The sequence below is a fragment of the Sorex araneus genome, chromosome 1 (genome assembly GCF_027595985.1).
Source record: "Sorex araneus isolate mSorAra2 chromosome 1, mSorAra2.pri, whole genome shotgun sequence".
Lineage (NCBI taxonomy): Eukaryota > Metazoa > Chordata > Mammalia > Eulipotyphla > Soricidae > Sorex > Sorex araneus.
The window spans coordinates 72,178,206-72,202,241 of NC_073302.1; the positions used below are offsets into that span (position 1 = coordinate 72,178,206).

The 24,036-nt window shown below is 44.6% G+C and overlaps 1 protein-coding gene across 3 annotated transcripts in view; it reads right to left on the minus strand.

Moving 5' to 3' along the window:
* DOCK8 (dedicator of cytokinesis 8) overlaps positions 1-24,036 on the minus strand; it is a 245,233-nt gene that overhangs the window by 48,486 nt on the left and 172,711 nt on the right. For all 3 annotated transcript variants that reach the window (XM_055144883.1, XM_055144873.1, XM_055144887.1), the window contains 5 exons: positions 17,531-17,680; positions 15,557-15,670; positions 13,988-14,143; positions 10,654-10,793; positions 2,747-2,916 (listed from right to left, as the gene is read on the minus strand). In XM_055144883.1, the coding sequence (XP_055000858.1) occupies positions 2,747-2,916; positions 10,654-10,793; positions 13,988-14,143; positions 15,557-15,670; positions 17,531-17,680 (730 nt within the window). The remainder of the gene's footprint in view (positions 1-2,746; positions 2,917-10,653; positions 10,794-13,987; positions 14,144-15,556; positions 15,671-17,530; positions 17,681-24,036) is intronic.

Here is a 24,036-nt window from a genome sequence, read left to right on the forward strand (position 1 = left end):
ACATCTCCATTGTGAAACTTGTTTGTTATTGTTTTTGGCATAGCGAATATGCCTCGGGTAGCTTGCCTGGCTCTGCTGTGCGGGCGAGATACTCTCAGTAGCTTGCCAGGCTCTCCCCAAAGAATAGTCTTTTAAAAAATCTTCAGTGATGTCAAGTTGAGCATAATGTTTCTCTCACTCCCCTGTCTAATACCCACTGAATGACATATTTATTAGCTACAAGGTGAGTATGGTTATTTAAAACCTGCCATCTAGCAGTATTTGTTATCACCTATGGAAAAAGCCCACAGGTTGGTCTAATAAAGGAGATAAAATGTTGGGCAGATTAGGTTAGACATTGTTTTCAAAGCATGAAAAATTTTTTTCAAAGCTTTTATGACATTTTCCTGTAACAGTTCTAAAACCCTTTGGGCTGGAGAGATAATGCAATGGGTAAGGTGCTGATCTTGAACACGGATGACCCAGGTTTGATCCCTGGCACCCCATATGGTCTCCTGAGCAATGGCTAGAGTGAGCCCTGAGTGCGGAGCAGGAGTAAACCCTGAGTACAGCCGGGTGTGGCCGTGCTTTGGGGACAAATAAGTCATAGGTTTTCAAACAAAAGATTCTAAAATATTTTAGGCAGAGTTCTATAAATTGCCTGTCATGTTCTGAATTACATCTTAAAAATTCTGAAGATCACTGTTTTTTTTTCATTTTGGATCACACCTGGCGATGCACAGGGGTTACTCCTGGTTCTGCACTCAGGAATGACTCCTGGCGGTGCTCAGGGGACCATATAGGATGCTGGGAATTGAACCCGGGTCAGCCACGTGCAAGGCAAATGCCCTACCCGCTGTGCTATTGCTCCAGCCCCAATCAGTCTGTTTTTGATTTGCTCCCAATGTAGACATGACTAAGGAAGCCCTATGCCAGGCTTACTTCTACAATTTCCTCACCCTTTGGGAGGCTCATTTGAATGCAATAAAAAGTAGTCATTACAATGATTTTGGAAGTAACTGAGAGGAGGGAGTTTGGAGCATAACCCATGGTGTTCAGAGATCACTCCTAGAGGTGCTCAGGGATCATCTGGCAGGGCATAAGGGGCCCTCTGCAGTGCCAGGGATGGAAGCAGGGTCAGTCACATGCAAGGCAAGTGCCTTAAGCACTCTGCCACCTCTCCGGTTTTATTTTAGAAATAATTTGCTCACACAATACTTAGTTTGCACTTCGAGAAAACAGAACATTCTGGAAGGCTTAGTATTCCAAGGATGACTGACTGCAAGGTTGTGGAGCTCAAGTAAGCACCGCACAGACCTCACAAGAGTCAAGAAGGTTATTTTCATACATTTTTAAGGTAAGTCCTATAAAGCAACTTGATACTCAAGTTGCCTTGAGTTGAGGAAAAAGTGAAAGAAAACTCTTAAGTGATCAGAATCATGTGTGCAGGGGTAGAGAGCTATAGTGTGGGGAAATGATAGGAATTTGGGATTTTTGCAGGCACCAGATAAGATCCTTGTATTTGGGAGAGAATGGAGTATTGTTCTTTGTTCCCTAGTTCATTTCACACCGTGCAAATAAATCCAGGGGATGCACAAATGCCACTTGGACCATTTATCCTTTCTTCTTAGTGCGAAATGGGAAACTTCTACCTTTAGAGTGAACATCTTTATTCTTCTGCCACCAAATAGATACCATGACATTATTATTATTATCATTATTATTATTATTATTATTATTATTATTATTATTTTGGTATGAAACAAATGTGTAGTAATTTGAGTCTGCTTTTTTTTCTTTTTTGGGGGGTCATACCTGGCAATGCACAGGGGTTACTCCTGGCTCTGCACTCAGGAGTTACTCCTAGTGGTGCTCAGGGAACAATATGGGATGCTGGGAATCGAACCCTGACACATGCAAGGCAAATGCCCTACCCACTGTGCTATCGCTCCAGCCCCAATTTGAGTTTGCTTCTTTCCTTAAAGATTCACTCAAGCAAACAGAGGGAACTAAGTGAGTATCAAAGTGTTAGAGCAGTAACCTCCAAGAAGAGTGATTTTATTACTCTCTCATTCTTTGTGCTGGGTGGTCTTTAACAAAACAGTACCAGCAGACCAATGAACAAAAGATCAGTAAGCAGAGAAATAATTTATAAATAAGAAAGCATACACAGGATTTTTGGTGTTTTTTTTTCTTTTTGGGTCACACCAGGCATTGCACAGGGGTACTCCTGGCTCTGCACTCAGGAATTATTCCTGGCAGTGCTCGGGAGACCATATGGGATGCTGGGAATCGAACGCCTTACCCACTGTGCTATCACTCCAGCCCCAGGATTTTTGTTTTTTACTTAGAAGAAAAACAAACAACAGAGAGTCAGAGATGTGGCTCAGAGCTAGAGAGTGTGCCTTGCATGTGTGAGGTCCTGGGTTTGATCCCTGACACAACAACAACAGCAAACTTAAAACACACACACACATTAGGAGGCTGGAGAGACGACAGAGTGGGCAAGGTGCTTGCCTTGCATGCAGCCGACCCAGGTTCCATCCTGGCTCCCCATATGGTCCCCAAGCAATGGCAGGAGTGATTCCTGAGCACAGAGCCAGGAGTAAGCTTGAATGCCATAGGATGTAGCTCCAAAACAAAAACAAACAAAAACAAAACTAAATATTCGGCTTACATCTGAAAGGTCTGTGGAACAAGTGAAGTATCTAGCAGGGGTCCACATCAGTGAGAGCAATCCAGAGACGGAAAGAGAAAACATTTTTACCTGTAAAATCATACAGTTGCGGCAAAGCATCCAAAATGATGCCAACCAGAGGCAGGTAAAGAGCTGCGATTTTGACCTTCACCTCTGGTTTGACATAGCGCGGATCCAGATCGTGGGAACTGAGCAGGCTGTGGATGGCGCTGACCGCTTTCCTCTGCACTCTGCTGATCCTGCCGCACAGAAACCAGAGGTTACAGCCAAGTGAGATGCACCCAGGTGTCACAAAGTGACAAGAAAGTAACAAGACAATGTGAAGATCAAGAAAAACAAGGCATCAGTGTACAGAATTCACAGTAGATGTCTTGTTCTAATATTGAACCTAATGGCATTAGTACAATGTTTTAAATTTGAGAGAAACTGAGAAGGCTTCAACACTTTCTACTGTTTAGTGATATTCATTATATTTACCAATTGGTACACATGTGGTTGTTTCCACTTTTTGGGCTATTATTCATTATGAATGCTACTATGAGCATGTATAAGTTTTTGTGTGGATTTAAATTTTCCTTTTCTTGGGGATATATATCAGAGTAGAACTACTGGACCACATGGTAACTGTTTAACTTAAAAAAAAAAAACAACAACAAATTGGGTTTTTTTTTTTGCTTTTTGGGTCATACCCGGTGATGCACAGGGGTTATTCCTGGCTCTGCACTCAGGAATTATCCCTGGCGGTGCTCAGGGGACCATATGGGATGCTGGGAATTGAACCCGGGTTGGCCGCGTGCAAGGCAAACGCCCTACCCGCTGTGCTATCGCTCCAGCCTCCAAAACACCAAATTGTTTTTAACTGTAGCTACATCAATCAGTCCACATTTCTACCAGCAGTGCAGGAAAGTTCCATTTTCTCTCTACCGACACTGGCTGTCTTTCTATGCATCACCCTGTGGATATGCAAATGCCATAGACAGAACGTGTCCTCCAAAACTGTGTCATCTGTGGTGTGATGGTGTTTGGAGGGAGTCCTTTAGCAGGGGAACAGAGCATGGGGGGTGAAGCCCTCACAAACGCAACCAGCATCCAGTAAAAAAAGAGAGTATCCAGTGCATTTCTGCCATTGCAAAACAGCCAGAGATGCCACCCAGGAAGGATGAAGTGGGTTCTCACTAGGTTTGTGGCATTTTGCTTGTTCTTGAAATTTCCAGCTTCAGAATTATAAGAAATAAATATCCACTGTTGTAAGATAGCCAATCTCTGACATTTTCATTTTAGCAGCCAAAATTAAGGAATATTTAACTAGGTCATTATTGTTTTTTTGGTTTGGGGGCCTACATTTGGTAGTGCTCAGGACTTACTCCTGGCTCTGTGCTCAGGATGACTCCTGGGCAGGGTTCAGGAACCTTATGGGGTCCTGGGGATAAAACTGGGATTGGATGTATGCACTGTAAGCGTGTTCCCATCTGTGCTTTTCTTGATCTAAGAAATTTAACTAATTTTTATATGCAATTATCTTATTGTTAATGATGCTGAATGTATTTTTCATTTGCTTATTGGTCATATCTTCTTTGGAAAAGTGTCTTTTAAAAATTAGATCTTCATTTTTTATTATTGGGTTGTAAGATTTTCAAAAGGTATTCTGTGGGCCAGGGGCTGAGTCAGCTGTAGAGTGCACGAGAGCCTCTGTGTTCATCCCAGGCATCACTGAGCACTGAACTCTCAGGCCTTGCATTGCATCACTGGGGTGACCACTATTAAAAAGTAAAACAAAACAAAGTATATTCTAGATAAAAAAAAAAACATTATTTCTATAATTTATTAAGTATTTTATCCTATCTGTGCATGATTTTTTGCTATCTTAATAATGGCTTATGTGCTCCTGACTCCAGACCGGGAGACAACACTGGGGTGCCCCAGATGGAGAAGGTACAATCTCTCTGCCTTCTCCAGATGGAGTCCCGGTGACACTGAGCTACTAACATGGCTCTGGTATGTGGGGACTGGGATTATTTCTCCAGACCTTTCTGATATACAAAAAACCGCTGAGGAACGGCTCCTCCGCCCCTAAGCGGCCATGATCCCAGAGGCACAGAAACCAATCTCAGAACGCAGCGTCTGCTGGCAGAAATGCTCCTGGACTATGAACTAAGCTACGGCCCTGTGCAGCCCTGGGAGGGGAAGGGTTTTTGTCCCTCGGCCTTTTCCCCTTTGTGACAGCATGGCAACCACCATCTTTCAGAGTCAATTGAACAGAGAGGGAGGAGCCTGCAGTGATGAGGCATGTGGGGAAATCTCGCAATGGGGGAGGGGGGCAGAACTGGCCCTGCTCCCCACCCAAATGAGACCCCGAGCAGCTGCCCACGAACAGCTACTCTGCTCCTAACAGCCATGATCCCAGAGGCACACAAACCAATCTTGGAATGCAGCGGCTGCTGGCAGAAATACCTCTGGACTTAATTAGTATTTAGTTAAATACTAAATTTAACTAAAACTGCACGGTTTCTCGGCCATGCAACATCATATACTCTTCATTATCAGCAATAGAAAACAAATGATCTAATGATGCCATTTTGACAGGTCTGATTGTTTGGGGAAAAACTCCAAATAATAATAGTGGGTTTTCTGTCGAAAACTGAATGTAATCAAAGTAAAGAGAGAGGGGCTGGAGCAGTAGTACAGTGGGTAGGGCATTTGCCTTGCACGTGGCTGACCCGGCTTCGATTCCCAGCACCCCATATGGTCTTCTGAGCACCGCCAGGGGTGAGGGGTTCACTGGGGTTCTTGGTGGTGGAACATGTGCACTGGTGAAGGGATGGGTGTTTGATCATTGTATGACTGAGACTTATTCCTGAAAGCTTTGTAACTGTTCTCACGGTGATTCAATAAATAAATAAATTTTTAAAAAATAATGGCTTATGAGTTCATAGAATTTAATTTTTGTAAAGTTTAGGAATAAATGTTCATCATCTGTTGCTCAAATTTTAGGCCTATTAGGTCTAATATCTCATCGTCTGATTAATTTTCATAGAGCATCTTTAGGAGTCTTATAGTTTCAGCACATTTAGGTGTTTGATGCAATCTAAGTTAACTTTTTGTTTTTTTGTTGCTGCTGCTGGTGTGGTGGTGGGGAGACAGTCCTGGTAACAGAGAGCCCAGCCGCCCTACCCTGAGGGCTCAGAGCTCAGTGATGTGGTATACTTAGGCCTCATGGTGCCGGGACCAGTAGGGCTACACCCAGAAGTGCCTGGGGAGCCTTGGGGTGCTGGGAATTGATCTTGGGGTCTAGTGCATGCATGGCATTATACTTCATCCTCTAAGTTAACTTTTGTTTATGATGTGGGATAGGGGTTCAAGTTAATGCTAAAGTTAAATCCTAAAAATAGATATCCTATTCCAGCAAATTTGTTGACAACTCTTTTCTTCTCCATGAAATGTTTTGCACACTTGTCAAAAATCAAATGACTATAAGTGTGAAAATTCAATTTTCTGCCAAATTCAGTTTTATAGAACAATAGTTTACCTTTCTGTCAGAATCATCTTCTTTACTATTTTGCGGTATTTATTAAGTTTTGAAATCAGAAAATGATGTGAGTTTTCTGATTTTGTTCATATCTTTAAAAACTGTTTTGGCTATGTATCTTTTTTTGTTTTTTGGCCACACCTGGCAGTGCTCAGGGGTCACTTGGTGGTGCTTGGAGAACAAAATGTAGTATTGGTGATCAAACCAAGGATAGAACTGGGGTACAAACACCTTACAGCCTGTACAATCTCTCCAGACTATATTAGATACCTTAAGTTTACACATAAGAAAGCTTGTCAGTTTCTCTAAAGAAGGTAGAATTTTGATAGAATGTGTTGAATTTTTAGATCAATTTGGGAAGAATTGCCATCTTAATAATATTAAATGTTCTGATCTATGGATAGGTCATACCTTTCCATTCATTTAAATCTTTCTTTCTAAAGTGCTTTGTAATTTTCAGTGTAAGACACTGGCATTTCTTTTGTTAAACTTATTCTTATGTATCTTATCCTTTTTGATGCTTTTTTTTTACATATTTGTTCATGATTGGGTTTCAGTCATCTAACATTCCAACACCCATCCCTTCACCAGTGTACATTTCCCACCATCAATATCCCCAGTTTCCCTCCAGGCCACCCCCCAGCCTGCTTCTATGGCAGTGGCAGGCACATTTCTCCTCTTTCTCTCTCTCCCTCTCTCTCCCTCTCTCTGTTTCTCTCTCCCCCCCCCCGTTTCTTTCTCTCTCTCTCTCTCCCCCCTCTGTTTCTCCCTCCCTCTCCCTCTCCCTCTCCCTCTCTCTCTCTCTCTCTCTCTCTCTCTCTCCCTCTTTCCTTTTGGGCATTATTGTTTGCAATACTGTACTTAATGGTTACTATGTATATCCCTTTATCTACTTTCAGCCTTCACTTCTTGTCCAGAGTGATCATTTCCAAATATTATTGTCATAGCAGTTAGGATAGAGAAGGATCATTTTGATGCTATTTTAAATTGAATTGTTCTTTTTTATTTGTTTTACTTTAGATTGTTGATCACAGTGCAAAGAAATACAATTGATTTTAGTTTACTGAGCTAGTGCCCTATAACCTTGTTAAGCTTATTTATTATCTTTAATCGATTTTTAGTGAGTTCATTAGAATTTTCTCTAAATAAACATACAATTTCACTTAGGAACAGAATTATTTTGCATCTTTCTTTTAAATTAATGTCTTTTAATTCATTTTCCTGCCTAACTGCCCTGAACATAATTCCCAGAACAATGCAGAGAGAAGTATCAAGAGTGGACATATGTATCTTAATTCTCAAGGAAACCAGTCACTTTTTCACTAGTTAAGTATGTCAGCTATAGATTTTTCACAATTGTCCTTTATCAGCTCAAGGAAATTATTTCTTCTTCCTATTGGTTTATTGAGTATTTTTATCAGGAAGAGGAATTGGATTTTGTCAAATGCTCTTTCTTTAGTTATTAAGGATTGAATGAGTTTTGCCCTTTATAATATTCTTACTGCATTTTATGCCAACCAATTTTCAGATTTAACCCAATCTTACCTTCCTGGGATTTGGATTTAGTTTGCCAGTATTTTGTGGAAGATATGTGCACCTATATTCACCTTAAGTATCCCTGTGATATCTTTGTCTGTTCTTGTTTTAGGTAATGTTTGTCTCAGAGAGTGAATTAGGAAGCATATCCTATCCTTTTTTGTTTTTTTGAGTATGTGAATTGTTAGAAGTTAGAATTAGCTTTAAACAATTGGTGCCTTAATAAAAAGAGGCTATTAATTTCCAAAAGTTTGAACAGCACTGCATTTGATAATGGGTACACACTTGTAGATACCCCCAGGTAAGAGGGGAGGCTTGGAGCTATGGCTTTTGGGGAGGGGTGAGGGGGTAGCTATTGAGATGTGTCTCGCTGGCTCTCAGATCCCAGGTGGGTAGATGACGGTGGGTCTAGTAATTGTCTTGGCAGTGAAAGGAAGCAGTAATTAAGAGAAAGTATTTTAAAGTTGAGTTTTTCTGGGGTTTAGCCCACACGACAAAATCTTGACAGGACTTCTAATGACTTCCCAGGGGACTAACTGACGCGGCACAAGCAGGAATTACTGTGTTGCCAAAGGAGTGACATTTTTAATTAGTAAATCTCTGGGGGAGAGGGGTAGAAAAGATTCTCTCTCTCTCTCTCTTGCTCTCACTCTCTCTCTGTTTGTGCCTGTGCGTGTGCGTGTGTGTGTGTGTGTGTGTGTGTGTGTGTAGAATATATCTATTTAATTGAGCATAATTACCCAATGACTTTTGAACATCTGTTCTGTTGCTAGTAAAACAATAGCAACAATTTTATAAGGAATCAGATGAGATGTCAGGGCTTAGACCTCCCCTAGAGGGAAATGGAAAATAAAATGCAATGCTGAAAATAAATGCAATGCAATGCCGAAATAAATACTAGCAAATATGTTCAGAAACCACAGGAAGCAGTGTTACTAAAGTTCGATTAAGAACAAGTATGTGTGTGAGTATTTAAGTTTGTGTGTGCATGAAGATAGTATTCTTGGTATTCAAGCCCCTTTCTCAGCACAGGCCTAATGCATATAAGGGCAGGAACTTTGTGCTGCTATGGAAATTTACTTATAGGGTAGAAAGTTCTACTGAGAGATTGAGAGAATTTAGCATTGAAGGAAGATAAAATGGGAGTTTTGGGAAATTAAGGATACACTGGGGATCAGAACTACTAAAAGGAAACAAAATTTAGAGTCCAGACCATGAGCTCTCCTACACTGATCTATAAGCAGTGACATAGATTCACTTAGGTACTCTCAGTAGGGGTGAAACAGAATCAAACTTACATAAACTTGGATGTATTCCTATAATTGTTTCATGCAGGAACCTCCAACTTCCTTCACTAGATCACAAGCACTTTAAGAGAACTTAAAAATTGCAGTGAGATGAAAACCCTACAGCATACAGCTATGCAACTGTTAATCACTTTCTTCCAGAAAATTATTTGAAGAAGAAACACGAGGTATGGCAGAACTAGGGCCCCATACAGGGAGCTGCTGTTGGAGAGGAGAGTGAGTGGGCCCTGGGGGGGAGGGGGGAGTGGGGATGGGGTGGGGCAGCAGGGACGACTCAGGAGCAGGGGTTCTGGGTCTGGCTATACTATCACGTCTGGGTCAATGCAGAGACCTAATCTTCACTGCAGACCCAAGTGATTTAACCTAAATTATTTTCTAATCCTAACGGTCTTTGGACCAGAGGCCCTAAATGGTAAGCTTGGAGGGAAAGGGAAGCGATCTGTTGAATCATCTGTTTGGGGCACTGATATTTCTCTGATGTCTCCAGCACTCAGCTAAGGCCTCACACTGGCAGATTCCACTAACTCTTAAATGGAATGAATAATGTTTGGGAAGGACGGTGTTCTGTTCCATCGCGGAGGTGCTATATATTTATTTTTCTGATCCTGTGGGTTCACTGGCCCATAGGGAGAGGGCAGAAGGAGCAGTCGAACCTCCCCCTCCTCCTTGTCTATTGTCTGCCAGGCTAGATACTGCCCCATGCCCCGGGGGAATGGGTTGAGACAAGGTGGATGGATTTATAAACCTCTACCTGTGGCACCTCTCTGAGCCTGAGAAAGCTCTTCTGCAAGAAACTTATCTGGACACTTTGCATCCAACCTTTTTCGTTATCAGCACTGAGTTAAACTGCGCGCCTTCTCTCTCTCTCTCTCTCTCTCTCTCTCTCTCTCTCTCTCTGTCTGTGTGTGTGTGTGTGTGTGTGTGTGTGTGTGTGTGTGTGTGTGTGTCTTGGAGATTAAACCCAGATATGCAAAGCTTGTGCTTATCACTGAGACACATCCCTGGCCCCTGCAACTTTGTTTTACCAATAGGGGCCACACAACACAGAGCTGGGGGCAGCGGCTAGGGCCACTCCAAGTGATGCTGAGGTTCACTGTTTGGGCCTGGTAATGCTGGGGAGATAATCTAATGCAGAGCCTGTTCTGTTTTCATTTCTGTTTGTGTTTTAAACCATACCTGGCTATGCTCAGGCCTTACTCCTAGCTCTGTGCTTAGGGATTGCTCCTGGCTGGGCTCAGAAGACAATATGGAGTGCCAGGATCAAATCTGGGTCAGCTACGTGCAAGTCAAGTGCTCTACCCACTGTTCTATCTCTCCAACTTCTGTCGAGGGGCATCTGAACTGCCTCCCAGGCCTGCCACATGACATGTGTCTAGTGCTTGCGTGCAGGCAGCCCATCCCGAGGGATATGTTCCGACTGCGGTTGTTCCCCAGGGTGTTCCTCCCTCATGCCTTCCGACGTCCGCTCCTCCGTTGTTTTCTTACAACACGGGCGCTTCCACAAGCAGGAACTGGGGAAGGCTTGTTTCTCCTCAGCCCAGGAGAGGAAACCGTGAGAAGGAGTAGTTTTTGACCTTTGGATTCCATGTCTGGGGTCAGAGACCTACCCATCCCCCTCTGTGTCCAGCGCAGCGGCCAGCTCGGTGAAGAGCAGCCCGGTGAGAAAGTGCTGCTGGCGGTACTCAGGCGTCAGGTCGAACATGCTGGCGATCTTCTGGTCCTGGAAACTGGAGCAGGAGCTGGAGTTCTGCAGAAGCACAGAGCCGAGCAGTGAGGGGCAGGAAGGAGAAGGAAGGTCAGATGGTGGTGGCCAGGGCTGACCGAGCAAGTGCCGGGTCAGACTGTCCCCACGGCCCCGTGTCTCCACTGTAGAGGACGGTGCTGACACGTGGCTGGGTCGTTTGGCTCTCCCATTCTGGAAGGTGGGGGACCCCCCTTGGGACACATGACAACATACTCGCCCAGGATCTGCCAAAAAAAGTGAGTCATATGCCCTTTCTCAGGGTCAAACAACAGTGGAAGATTAAAACCCGAAGATAACATTTAGGCTGGGAAATGAAGCCCGGATCCAAGGCTGTGACAGAGCCAAGCGAGCCCCCTGGCAACCAATGCCCCTGCATTTGGCTACCTGTAGTAACTTCTGGACAAGTGTGCAAATATGGTCTGGGACGAGGAGTGGTGCTAGGCAAGTGTCAGTGGTACCAGCCCGTGGAGACTCCTGGGCTCCATTTTTGGGGGGCACATTTGCCACTTTGCTAAGAAAATCCAACACGCTCCTGGAAATCCTGGGGGGGAGGCACGCTGAGCCTGACCTAGAGGTGTGCCAACTCCCTGAGAGGTCAGAAGTGTGGCAGGGCATGAGAATCCTGCACAAGCACATGGAAGGGGCTGCTTATCAATCTCTTCCAGGTCACATGACCTGGTCGTGGAGCCAATATTCCAATATGTCCCCCAGCACGTAGGGCTGAGATTGGTTTCAATTACTAAGACAAGCCTTCAACTTTGTTCTAGTATCATATGCTCTGCAATAGAACCTGATATTGAGAAATCTTTCCTGCTGCACTGAGCTACCTATAAATGGAACATGATTGTAAAACAACATTTAGTTTTTCTAGAGAGGCACCAGTCCCTTGAGAAATCTATGGAGGGGAAAGAAATGTTTCATAATCCAGGCACTGTGGGAATCATTGTTCACCAGCCACGGTCCAGGGCCCCTCCACTCCCTGAGCGTCCACATCTTTCCTAACAAGTGAGCCACTCAGAAGACAGCGACATAGAAGGTCCTGACCCCGTGCCAGGCTTCACCAGGGCAACTCAGAGAAGAGGGGAGGTGGGATGAGTTTCCCACCCTGCCCCAAAAGAGCCCCAGCAGCTGAAAACCTCCAGAAGCTAATCACCACCACGCACAAGGCTGCTTGCCATAGGCTTGGATGAGCCTCCCACACTAGTGAATCTACAGAAGAACCCATGTACGTGGGACCTGTGACTGAAATCTCCAAGCTCGCTCGGAGCAGGAATGGGCTTCCTCCTCCCCCATCTCCCAAGTTTACACCCACAAACTATCCCTGGTTCCATATAATCTCATCACTGGACAAGATCCAGAGACTCAGAATAAAGCTCCCGGAAGAGAGCAGCATAGGCCTCACCTATGAGTGAATCTGCTCTATCACTGTATTCTAAATTTGAGAATTCCTAGAGTGCACAACCTCTCATGCTTTACACCACTGATGTACCCAGAGTGGCACAAATTTGTTTGAGATTAACATATATTTTGTAATCTCTTATGCAAGGGCTTAATGGCTCCAGGATTACACTTTCCACTTTCTTCTCATGGTGGTGGGGAAGGTGCATTGGTAGTGGGATCGGTGTTTGATTATTAAATTTAATGAATTACTGTGAAAAACTTTATAAAAATAAAATCAAATTTAAAATATTTTTTTAAAAATGTGAATCACTCTAGGAAGACCTAGAAAATAAAATAAAACTGTTAATACAGTCTTCCCAAAACTCATTTGACTTTTGGAACTGTGTCTTTGGAGAATTCCTTTTAATATCCTGTAGAATCTGCGACCTGCTAAGTTTACCTTGTGAAATACCATTCTACAGAAAAAGACTGGCCATCTGATCAAAGATTTCTCCTGAAATATTCATGCCAGTGTTAACTTTCGTTGGTTGGTCAAGGAATTGGTGTTAGAAATATAGGCTCTCTGTTTAAAACAGACTGGTTAGGATGAGAGCCTTCTTTTTTTTTTTTTTTTTTTTTCTTTTTGGGTCACACCTGGCGATGCACAGGGGTTACTCCTGGCTTTGCACTCAGGAATTACTCCTGGCGGTGCTCAGGGGACCATATGGGATGCTGGGATTCGAACTCGGGTTGGCCACGTGCAAGGCAAACGCCCTACCCGCTATGGTATCGCTCCAGCCCCGGATGAGAGCCTTCTTGGTGCTTCAAGAATGAAATGATCTGGAATGTGTTTAAAATAGACCCATTTGAGTTTCATTCTATATCAGTATCAACAGAAGCACCTGGCACTACCCAAAACAAGATATCCATGTTAAAACACATTTAGGGGTCGGCCAGGAAGAGAGCTCAAAGCGCTAATTTACATGCTTTGCTGGTGGGAGGCCCTTGTTTGATACCTGGCACCATATGGTACCCAGAGAACGGCCAGGAACAACTCCCAAGCCATAAGCCAGGAGCAGGTCCTGAGCACCAACAAGGCAGGCCCTAAGTCAAAGGCAAAAACAGAAAGACTGGAGCAAACTACAGCTGGTAGTGTGTTTGTCTTGCATGGAATGAACCCAGGTTTGATCCATGGCATCCCATATGGTCTCCCAAGCCCTGCAGGACTGATTCTTTAGTGCAGAGTCAGGAGTAAGCCCTGAGCACTGTTGGGTGTGGCCCCCAAACAAAACAATAACAAACAGAAAAAACAAAACAAAAATAACAGAACCTACTGTCATATCATTTTGAAATTCATATAAAAATGGAAAATTATGAATATAAATGACTTTTCTATTAATTTCTAAAGTTTTTTTTTCTTTTTGGGTCACATCTGGCAATGCACAGGGGTTACTCTGACTCATGCACTCAGGAGTTACTCCTGGTGGTGCTCAGGGGACCATCTGGGAGGCTGGGAATAGAACCCGGGTCGGCCGCGTGCAAGGCAAACACCCTACCTGCTGTGCTATCACTCCAGCACCTAACTTATGAAGTTTTTAGGGCTTAGGGATCCTCTGCGCTAACCATGAGCCTAGAAAGAAATCAATCACTTAGGTTACAAATAAGTGGTTATATGGTCCCATTTCAGGAGGCACCCTTCTACCTTGATCAACTGATCTGGCTTGAATACCACAGTTCTTCCTGCAGTTAATAAGACCAACTTTGATAAGAATAAGTGACAGAATCACACAACGTAAGTCCTTTCAGTGGCTGGTTACCTGAGACGATATGGAGGGGCAGGGAGACGCTGGGGCAGCATCCGCATTCATAAAGAAGAGGTTTAGATGGAGATAATGCTCGTGGCTGCAGAGGATTCTCAGGAACTCCAGCCTCATGGAAATGAGTGTTGGAAGGCTGTTGAGCTTGGCTGACAACTGAGAATAAAAATTAAAACCGACACATGCATTTATTATAACTGAATGCAGTCACAACAATCTCTTCTCGTCCGAGATCAGGGAAATGAGTGCGGTAAAACGGAAGGCCCACACAATAGTAGAGAACCACTTTATAGAAAAGACCCCGTAACCTCCCTCTGTTACTTCTCCATTCAGGATGCTAGCCTAACAGCTGTTCAAAATGAGGATTCTGGCCCGACCCCTGGCCTTGTCAAATCTGTCATACCCTGGGAAGTGTGCTCCAAGAATAACCTGCAGGTATGTCTTTAGAGTAACACAAAATAACCAATTTTACAAAACCCCTGCTGTGTCTAAGAAACAAAATGAAAGGGGCTGGCCCCACATGGGGCCACACAAAGTTAATGGAATATGACTTTAATGCCACAGTGTTCTTTTGTGACTTCTAATTAAAGGCCCCATCCGGAAGTCCTGGAACCAGTTCCCTAGGTAAAGGCATCAAATTACCTAGGAAAGTATGCAGTCCCCTCAAAAGCGCAGGAGTTTGCCCCAAAGGGGAGTGGGGGGATGTAGAAAAGAATGAAAGAGAAAGTAGGAGGAATTCTCCAGACAAACCTTCCCTCTGTTGACATACGCCCCCTCCTGCTTCACAGCCTGGGTAGTCCCTTGCAAAGTGTCCAGGGCAACTTCAGTGACTTCAGGGTCTGGTGCTAGTGGAAAATGCTTCTGATTGCTTTTAAAAGGGAACCTATCCCTAGTCCTGTCGTTTTGGCAGTCTGCTATGTTCTCGGAACTAACTTTGGTGAGCCAGAATTTGGAAAAATCCAGAAGTTAAAAAAATGGGCTGAATCTGAATCTGTCTGTTATTATCAGTTGGTGATGAGTTTAACAGCTCTGAACTTCATCTAGTTTTAGTTGTATGAAAACTCCATGGCATCATGGGGTAAAAAAAGAAAAATACGTAAAGGAAAGAAAAAAGGAGTGGAGAGAAAGGAGGAAAAGAGAAAGAAGCTAAAAGGAGTGAAGCGAAGCGAAGAGAAATATCTTCCTTTAAATCATGAAATAAGCAACATGAAGCAAACCCAGGCAGAATCCTACTTTGGATTTTAGTGAACGAATGCTCTAGTCATGAATTCCCTGTTCGACATTAAATGGAAGAAAGTAAAATATATTGCTAACAAATTTCAGTTCCTATAGATTAACCTGTTTACCCAATTACAGTAGATTGATAACTTTCAAAAAAATGCATGCAAATGAGTGTCTAAAGGATACTCATGACTCCAAGTAAATCACAAGGTAGACACCATAAAAGGCAGAAATAACAAGAGATAATCTGTCTGACCCAGCAGAGCGAAGCTAGCACGCCATGATCACAATGTTGCAGTCGAGGGGAACGAGTGAATAGCAACTGGGTGAGATCGGGACAGCACTCACCTGATTGCAATAATGCTTGATGAGGTTGAACACAAAGCACCGGTCCATGAGGGAGAGAAGGTCATACAAGAAGAAAGCCAGGCTGATGTTCATCTTTTCTGCCTGTTCACTTTCCTTAAAAACAAACACCCTGATTATCTGTGGAGAACCCTGAGCCTGAGCTCCCAGGTTTCGTGGGACAGCTGGGAAAGACAGGTCCTATGTTGAGTTGATACCACTTTGGGAAATACTGTGCACAGCAAGTGAACCTGCAAGATTATAGTAAATATGCAAATACACACCATATGGAGTGCCAGGGATCTAGCCGGAGTTGGCCGAATGCAGGCCAAGTTCCTTGATCCCTGTGCAGTATCTTTAGACAGCGCCCTGAGTTTTTAAACATGACTTCAGTATCATGGGTTTTCTGTTTGGGGGGGTTGATCATACCCAAAGATACTCAGGGATTATGCCCTGCTCTATGCCTGGGTGTCACTCCGGGCAGTGCACAGGGGACCATGAGGTACTGGGATGGAACTCAGGTTTCCCACATGTAATCATATTTATTCCCTTAAACTCTCTGCCCCTAGTCCTTTAGAACTAGTTTTAAGGGGCTGCCACATAATTCTATAGAAGGGTCTCTCATATTTACGCAATTTGCTGGCAAAGCTAATTTGCAATGCATTCACTATCTTCAATGACTCAGATCAGTAGTTCATAAGGATTGCTGAGGAAATCTAGCGAGGGTTTGTTTTAAAAAAGTTTTTACCTGGAAAAAACTTTCCCCTCAAAATTAGGCAGTGTTTCCAGAACCCTGTGAACTCAGACCTGTCTTGAGGTCGGAGTTTCTGCTTTTGTTCTCAGTGCTCAGACTTCCGAGGGACTGTCAAGCACTTCAGAGCAAACAGAATTCAGTTCTTTGTTTGTGTCCTTTGTTTTCAAAATGATACATCGGTTTTCTCTGACACTACTGAAAATACGATTTTAAAATATTTTCCTTTTGTTATTATGTGCATTTTGCCAATGAAAACAACCTGACCAGACAGTGGGACGGGTGGAAAATTGATAAAGAAGTTTCCAGAATATTATAATCTCAGGATCCTCCATAGGACCACCTGGGTAGTTTCCTTGTCTGAATGTTCTGACCTTGCACTTTTCACTCATGGCTCTGCTGTTAGTTCTGTGACTTGCTTAATTTGTTTTGAGGTGCTGGAGATCAGACCCAGCCTCACACGAGTCACGGAAGTGCTCTCCTGCTGATTCACACCCCCAGTCCCGGTTTGTGGCTTTTGAAAAGCTTATCAACCTCACTGTGCCTCATTTTTCATGGCTTCCAATAATGGACATGCCATGGCCTTCTCTCAGGAAGTTTGCCATGAAAAAAATAACCAAATGGGTTTTTTTTTTTCTCTAAGCGCTTGGCAATAAACATAATATTTCCCTGGAACGAAACTATTCTAACTTCTAAGGATTCAAAATTTGGAGTTAGTACTGAAATTTCTGCATGCATGGCCTTATCTCTGGTACTAGTTCTCTGGCCTCTTAACTTCTTGATTTGAAAAAAATGGTCATGTATACAGAAAATGTATAAGAATATTCCAAGGAACTAGTATATGTTTGTTAACTTGATTTATCAATCTTTTACTTTATCATTTTCTCTTCATTCACCTTTTTATTCTCTCAACTATTTGAGAGCAGGTTACAAATATCCTGCTCCTTCACCCCGTAATATGTAGGGGTATATTTCCTAGGAACATGCTCTTCTCTCAAATGAGACAGTGATCACAAGGATCACAGTTCAATAGAGCAATTTCTTTTTTAGTGATTCCTGTACCCCACCCCACTGGGACCTGTCTTGTATAATAAACTGCATTGAACTATCCTGCAAACTTAGTTACATTTTAATGACTGTTCCAAGATCATGCTTATTTTCCTTCGAGGAAAATAAACACATTCAAAAGAAAGTATTTGGAAGGGGAAGAGCCAGCTGACAGTTACCTTCTGAGGTTTGACTAAAAGGGCAGCGATCTCCGAGGTGACCACGTTAACAATGGTGGTGATGTCGTCTTTGAAGCGGTCAGAGAATCGCGTCCTCCGAAAACTGTCCTGTTTGTCCATGTTATGTACATACTGGGCCATGCTTTTCACCTACAAGGGGGAGGAGGAGATGTCAATGGGAAAATAAGCTGCGGAAAAGGGGCAAAGACAGGGAGCAAAGCTCATTCACCACGGACGCTTGAACACTCCATGTGAGCTGGTGGTTGCCCGAGCAAGCTCAGGACTGCAGGATGTTCCCCACACACAAACGGTTGCCATGGTGGCGGAGGTGGGAAGGGTGTCCTCTTTGTGACCCCAAGTCAGGGGACTCCCTTCTGACTGTGCGTGAGGCTCATGTTTTAGCTGCAGTGTTCTAAGACAGGCGCTCTCTGCAGACCCAGACAGGGGTCACCCTGAGTGGGACACGTCACAGGGCACAGAAGAAAGGGTGAGGACACAGTTTCTGATGTAAACCAAAGCCACTGTTGTCCCTGCAACTATAGCAAAGAAGAGAAGAGAAACGGCATTAGGGCGGTTGGTTCGGTCTTTGCGGGCAAGTCACAATCAGCGGTGCTCAGGGCTCACTCCTGGATCTGTGCTCAGGGCTTACTCCTGGCAGAGCTTAGAGAATCATGTGCCATGCTGGTTTGGAGTGAAAGGCAAGCATCTTACCGGTTGTATTCTTTTTTTTTTTGGGGGGGGGGTGAAAGGACGTTTTATTTTTTTATTTTATAAAGTTATTCACAATATTTGATTACACCAGTCCCACCACCATTACACTTTCCCACCACCATATTTTGGATGTTTCTATCCCAAACCCCAAGCCCTGCCCCAAAGCAGAACCAAAATAATTTATCTTGTATTGTCTGTTATGAAAAACCACTAAAAATGCTTGAAAAAAGTTTCCTTAGAGGAAAGAGTGTGAAGATTGTTGTATTTCACCGAGGGGTCATTAAGCCCTTCTATAAGAGATCACTAACATGTTGTGAACGGTTGAGCCTTGTGTGCTTTCATATATATGTATATATATATATATATATATATATATATCATACACATATATATGGACTGGAGCGATAGCACAGTGGGTAGGGCTTTTGCCTTCAATGTGGCCGACCCGGGTTTGATTTGCTGTTCCTCTCAGAGAGCCTGGAAAGCTACCGAGAGTATCCCGCCTGCACAGCAGAGCCTGGCAAACTACCGGTGGTGTATTTGATATGCCAAAAGCAGTAACAACAAGTCTCACAATGGAGACGTTACTGGTGCCCGCTGGAACATATCGATGAACAATGAGATGACAGTGCTACATACAATGCTACATACACATATATATGTATATATATATTTTTTATATATATATGTAAAAAATATAGTTCCCTCTAAGATTGGTTGCCTCCTACTTTAAACCCCATCAAACGTGGTGCGGTACTCTTGGGGTGTGGGTGGTGTGAGGTATGAATTGCTGCATGGTCCAGGAATAGGTTCCTGGTGGGTGAGGCTCGGCCCGAGTGTGTGGAGAGCGGACGTGAGCAGGGTGGTGGTTGAGTTCTGGAGGTTTTCAGCTGCCGGGGCTGGGTCCCTTGGGGCTGGGAGGGGCCTGACCCGCCCTCCTCAGGGGCGCCCCAAATTAAACAGCTGTATTCTTTCTCCAGCTCCAGAAATGTTCCTCTTTCCTTGAACATCACATTAGAATGGGAGTATGTTTTATCTATAAACGATTTTTCAGTGTTAAATTGCCTGGACACAACTGCGGACCGGAACACTGTCCCAAGCATTTTGTGTTCCATAAAAATGCCTGTTTTAGGGTTGAATACTCTGACATACACCCCCAAATATATGATCATCTAATCTTTGATAAGGGAGCAAGAAATGTGAAGTGGAGCAAGGAAAGCATGTTTAACAAATTGTGCTGGCAAAACTGGACGGCTACATGCAAAAAAATGGGCTTAGACCTCCATCTATCACCATGTACAAAAATCAGATCAAACTGGATTAAAGACCTCAACATCAGACCAGAATCCCTAAGGTACATTGAAGATAAGGTCGGCAAAACCCTCCACGACATTGAAGCCAAAGGTATCTTCAAAGCTGACACGCCACTGGCTAAGCTAGTGAAAACAAAGATAAATAAATGGGACTATCTCAAACTAAGAAGCTTCTGCAACTCAAAAGAAACAGTGACCAAAATACAAAGACAGTCTACAGAATGGGAAAGGATATTTATGCAGTACCCATCCGATAAAGGGTTGATAACAAGGATATACAATGCACTGGTTGAACTCCACAAGAAGAAAACTGCCAACCCGATCAAAAAATGGGCTGATGAAATGAACAGAAACTTTTCCAAAGAAGAAATCCGAACGGCTAAGAGGCACATGAGAAAATGTTCAACATCACTAATCATCAGGGAGATGTAGATCAAAACAACAATGAGATATCATCTCACACCACAGAGACTGGCCCACATCCCCCAAAACAAAAGCAACCGGTGTTGGAGTGGATGTGGGGAGAAAGGGACTCTCCTTCACTGCTGGTGGGAATGCCGACTGGTTCAGCCCTTTTGGAAAACAATATGAACGATTCTCAAAAAGTTAGAAATTGAGCTCCCATTTGACCCAGCAATACCACTCCTGGGAATATATCCCGGAGAGGCAAAAAGGTATAGTAGAGATGACATCTGCATTTCCATGTTCATTGCCGCTCTGTTCACAATAGCCACAATATGGAAAAAACCAGAGTGCCCGAAAACAGATGATTGGCTAAAGAAACTCTGGTATATTTACACAATGGAATACTATGTAGCTGTCAGGAAACATGAAGTCATGAAATTTGCATACAAGTGGATCAACATGGAAAGTATCATGTTGAGTGAAATGAGTCAGAAAGAAAGAGACAGACATAGAAAGATTGCACTCATATGTGGAATATAATGGAACTGAGAAGTACAAGTTGGCAACGATGCAACTTCTGGCAGATATCTCTCTGGACTTAGTTACTAAAATACTAAATTACAGAAACCCAAAACTGAGAGGCCGCTAAGTGTGGTCACTCGACCTCATACCTCTTCATCCTCAGCAATGGAAAACAAATTACCTAATGCTTCCTTTTCAGCAGGTCTGACTTTAGGGGAGAGACTCTCCAAACAATAATAGTGAGTTTTGTTGAAATATTGTATGCAATCAAAGTGAAAGTAAAGTGAAATTTATTAGTTACACAGGCGGGGGGGGCTTGGGGTGGGGGGGCTAGGGGCATGGGGGGGTTTGGGGTGTGAGGGGGCGGGGTGGAGCTATACTGGGATTCTTGGTGGTGGAATATGAGCACTGGTGAAGGGATGGGTATTCGAGCATTGTATAACTGAGATTTAAACCTGAAAACTTTGTAACTTTGTAACTTTCCACATGGTGACTCAATAAAAAATTTTAAAAATTAATAAATTAAAAAAAAATGCCTGTTTTGTGTTCTGTAAGATTAACTTCAGATAGAAATGCGGCTGCTGCAGGGCCACACCCAGAGGTGCTGTAGAGCAGCGGGGCCCCGGGCCACCAGTGATTCTCAGCCCAGCAGTGCTGGCCTGAAGGCGCAGTGCTGGGACCAACAGTGCTTGGGGGTGGGCTGGGGCCACCAAGGCTGCACCCAGCAGTGTTGGGGCAATGGGATGTGGGGGAGATACAGTGCTGGGGATCGAACCCTGGGCCTCAGGCATGCTAGGAGTGTACTCTATCCCTGTCTCCCTGGGTCTCTCTCTGTGTAGATATATTTAATAAAACTTTGTCTCTGTTGGTGGCAGCACAGCTTAGTTTGCTACAATTTCAAATCAAAATAATGCAAACTTTTGGACTTCTCCCTGGAACCAGAATCTTCACAGAGCAGGTCTGACGGAATAATGCAATGGTTTAGAGAGCCTGCCTTGCAAGCATATGGCCACGAGTTCAAATCTCGGGCACCTCCCATGTGCTGAATATCAGCCGGTCAGCTCTGCTCTTTCTGCAGCTCTGCTGTCTGCGACCCCCAGTACTGCATACATTTACTGGCCACATCACAGGCAGATATGTGTGAGCATCACAGCAAAGAGGTGTGACCGCCAGTGAGCACTGCAGTTGGGAAAAGAATATGTGCAAGTGCTACAGTGGGGAAGTGCGACCCCTGGTGAGCACGTGAGGGAGCACCACCGTGCCCCCCAAGGAGTACCAATCGGATCTTGGGCACCTCAACTACGAGTGTGACTATGTGTGAGCACATGTGCAAGCCTCACAACTAGAGGTGTGCAAACCTTAGTGAGCACTTTAGCAGAGAGTTTGAGCACCACACCAGAAGTGAACACTTGGTTAGCACCACAGCTAAAAGCTGTAACTCCCCCAGACCTTACAACAATGAAGGGGAGGAACAGATGGAAGAGGGAAAGAGAAAACGAAAGAAAGAAAGAAGGAAAGAGAGAAAGAAAAAGAAAAGAAAAGAAAGGAAGGAGAGAAAGAAAGAAAGAAAGAAAGGAAGGAAGAAAAGGAAGGAAGTAAGGAAGGAAGGAAGGAAGGAAGGAAGGAAGGAAGGAAGGAAGGAAGGAAGGAAGGAAGGAAGGAGAGAAAAAGGAGAGAAGGGAGGGAGGGAAGGAATGAGAGAAGGAAAAAGGGAAGGAAGGAAGGAAGGAAGGAAGGATAGAGGGAAGGAAGAATGAAGGAAAAGAAAGGGAGGGCAATAAAGGGAAAGGAAGAAAGGAATGATGAAAGAAAAAAGGAAGGAGGAAGAGGAAGGAGGGGGATGGTGGAAGGAGGGAGGGAGGAAGGAAGGAAGGATAGAGGGAAGGAAGAATGAAGGAAAAGAAAGGGAGGGAAATAAAGGGAAAGGAAGAAAGGAATGATGAAAGAAAAAGGAAGGAGGAAGAGGAAGGAGGGGGATGGTGGAAGGAGGGAGGAAGGAAGGAAGGGAGAGGAGGGAGGGAGGGAGGGAGAAAGGTAGGAAGGAAAGGAGGGAGGGAGGAAGGGCGGGAGGGAGGGAGGGAGAAAGGGAGAAAGGAGGAAGAGAGAAAGGGCAGGAGGGAGGGAGGGAGGGAAAGAGGGAGGGAGGGGAGGAGTAAGGAAGGAAAAGAGGGAGGGAGGAAGGGCAGGAGGGAGGGAGGGAGGGAGAGAATGCGCATGAAGCACTCCCACTCCCACTCCCACTGGTACGTCTGTGCTGCATCCTGTCCTGTGGGAAGCTGCTCACCACAACTCAGAGGTCACTGAATGGAACCGGCCTGGGAATTAAACTGCCCACGTTTGCCTGCAGGTGACCACCTGGGCCAGGGCTGGGGAAGGACATAGGGAACCTGGTGAGAAACTATCCCCACTCCTAGAAGGTGGCGGGAGCACCTTCACTAACAGCATTTTCTGTCCCTATCCCCTGGTAGGGAAGTCCAGCGTGAGGGGCCAGAGACACCCTCAGTGACGGCAGTACCTGGGCTTCGATTCTCTAGCTTGCATTTGCTGAGCAAGTGCTTTAAGCTCGGAGTCATCTTCTGGCCCCAGCAGGTCTGTTCCTCAGAGCTAAGGACTGACAATTTGTACTAGCAGAGACAAACAGATGAAAACAAGAAAGGAGGGCCCAGAGAGACAGCCCAGGGGTTGAGGCACTTGCCTTGCATCCTGTCTTGCACGTGGCTTGCACGTGGCCAGCCCAGTTTGAGCTCTGGTACCACATGGTCGGTTGCCTGGGTACGACCAGATATAGTGCTAAGTGCCCTGGGCTGGAGCGATAGCACAGCGGTTGGGCTTTCGTCTTTCACGTGGCCGACCCGAGTTCGATTCCTCCGCCCCTCTCGGAGAGCCCGGCAAGCTACCGAGAGTATTGAGCCCGCGTGGCAGAGCCTGGCAAGCTACCCGTGCGTATTGGATATGCCAAAAACAGTAACAATAAGTCTCTCAATGAGAGATGTTACTGGTGCCCGCTCGAACAAATTGATGAGCAACGGGATGACAGTGACAGTGACAGTGATAGCTCCCTGAGTTGCACCTGGTGCCACTTTGGAGGCCTCCAAGCATCTCCCGAGTGTTCCAAAGCCCGAGCACTACTGCAGCGTCAGGCTCTTGAACTGATCTGCTGACCCTGCTGGCCTAGAAGAGCCCCATAGGGCTGGGCGGGGCCCTCAGGCATCCTGGCTGAGCACTGTCGGGTGGGCTCCCTCTCCAAGGTAAAATGGACAGAAAACAGATTTTTGACTTTTTTTTTTATCTTCTTGGGTCACACCTGGCGATGCGCAGGGGTTACTCCTCGCTCTGCATTCAGGAATTTCTCCTGGCGGTGATCAGGGAACCATATGGGATGATGGGAATCAAACCTGGGTGGGTTGCATGCAAGGCAAACACTCTACACGCTGTAGTATTGCTCCAGCCCCAGATTTATTACATTTTTAGCACTGTAGCACTGTCGTCCTGTTTTTCATCGATTTGCTCGAGCGGGCACCAGTCTCCATTGTGAGACTTGTTGTTACTGTTTTT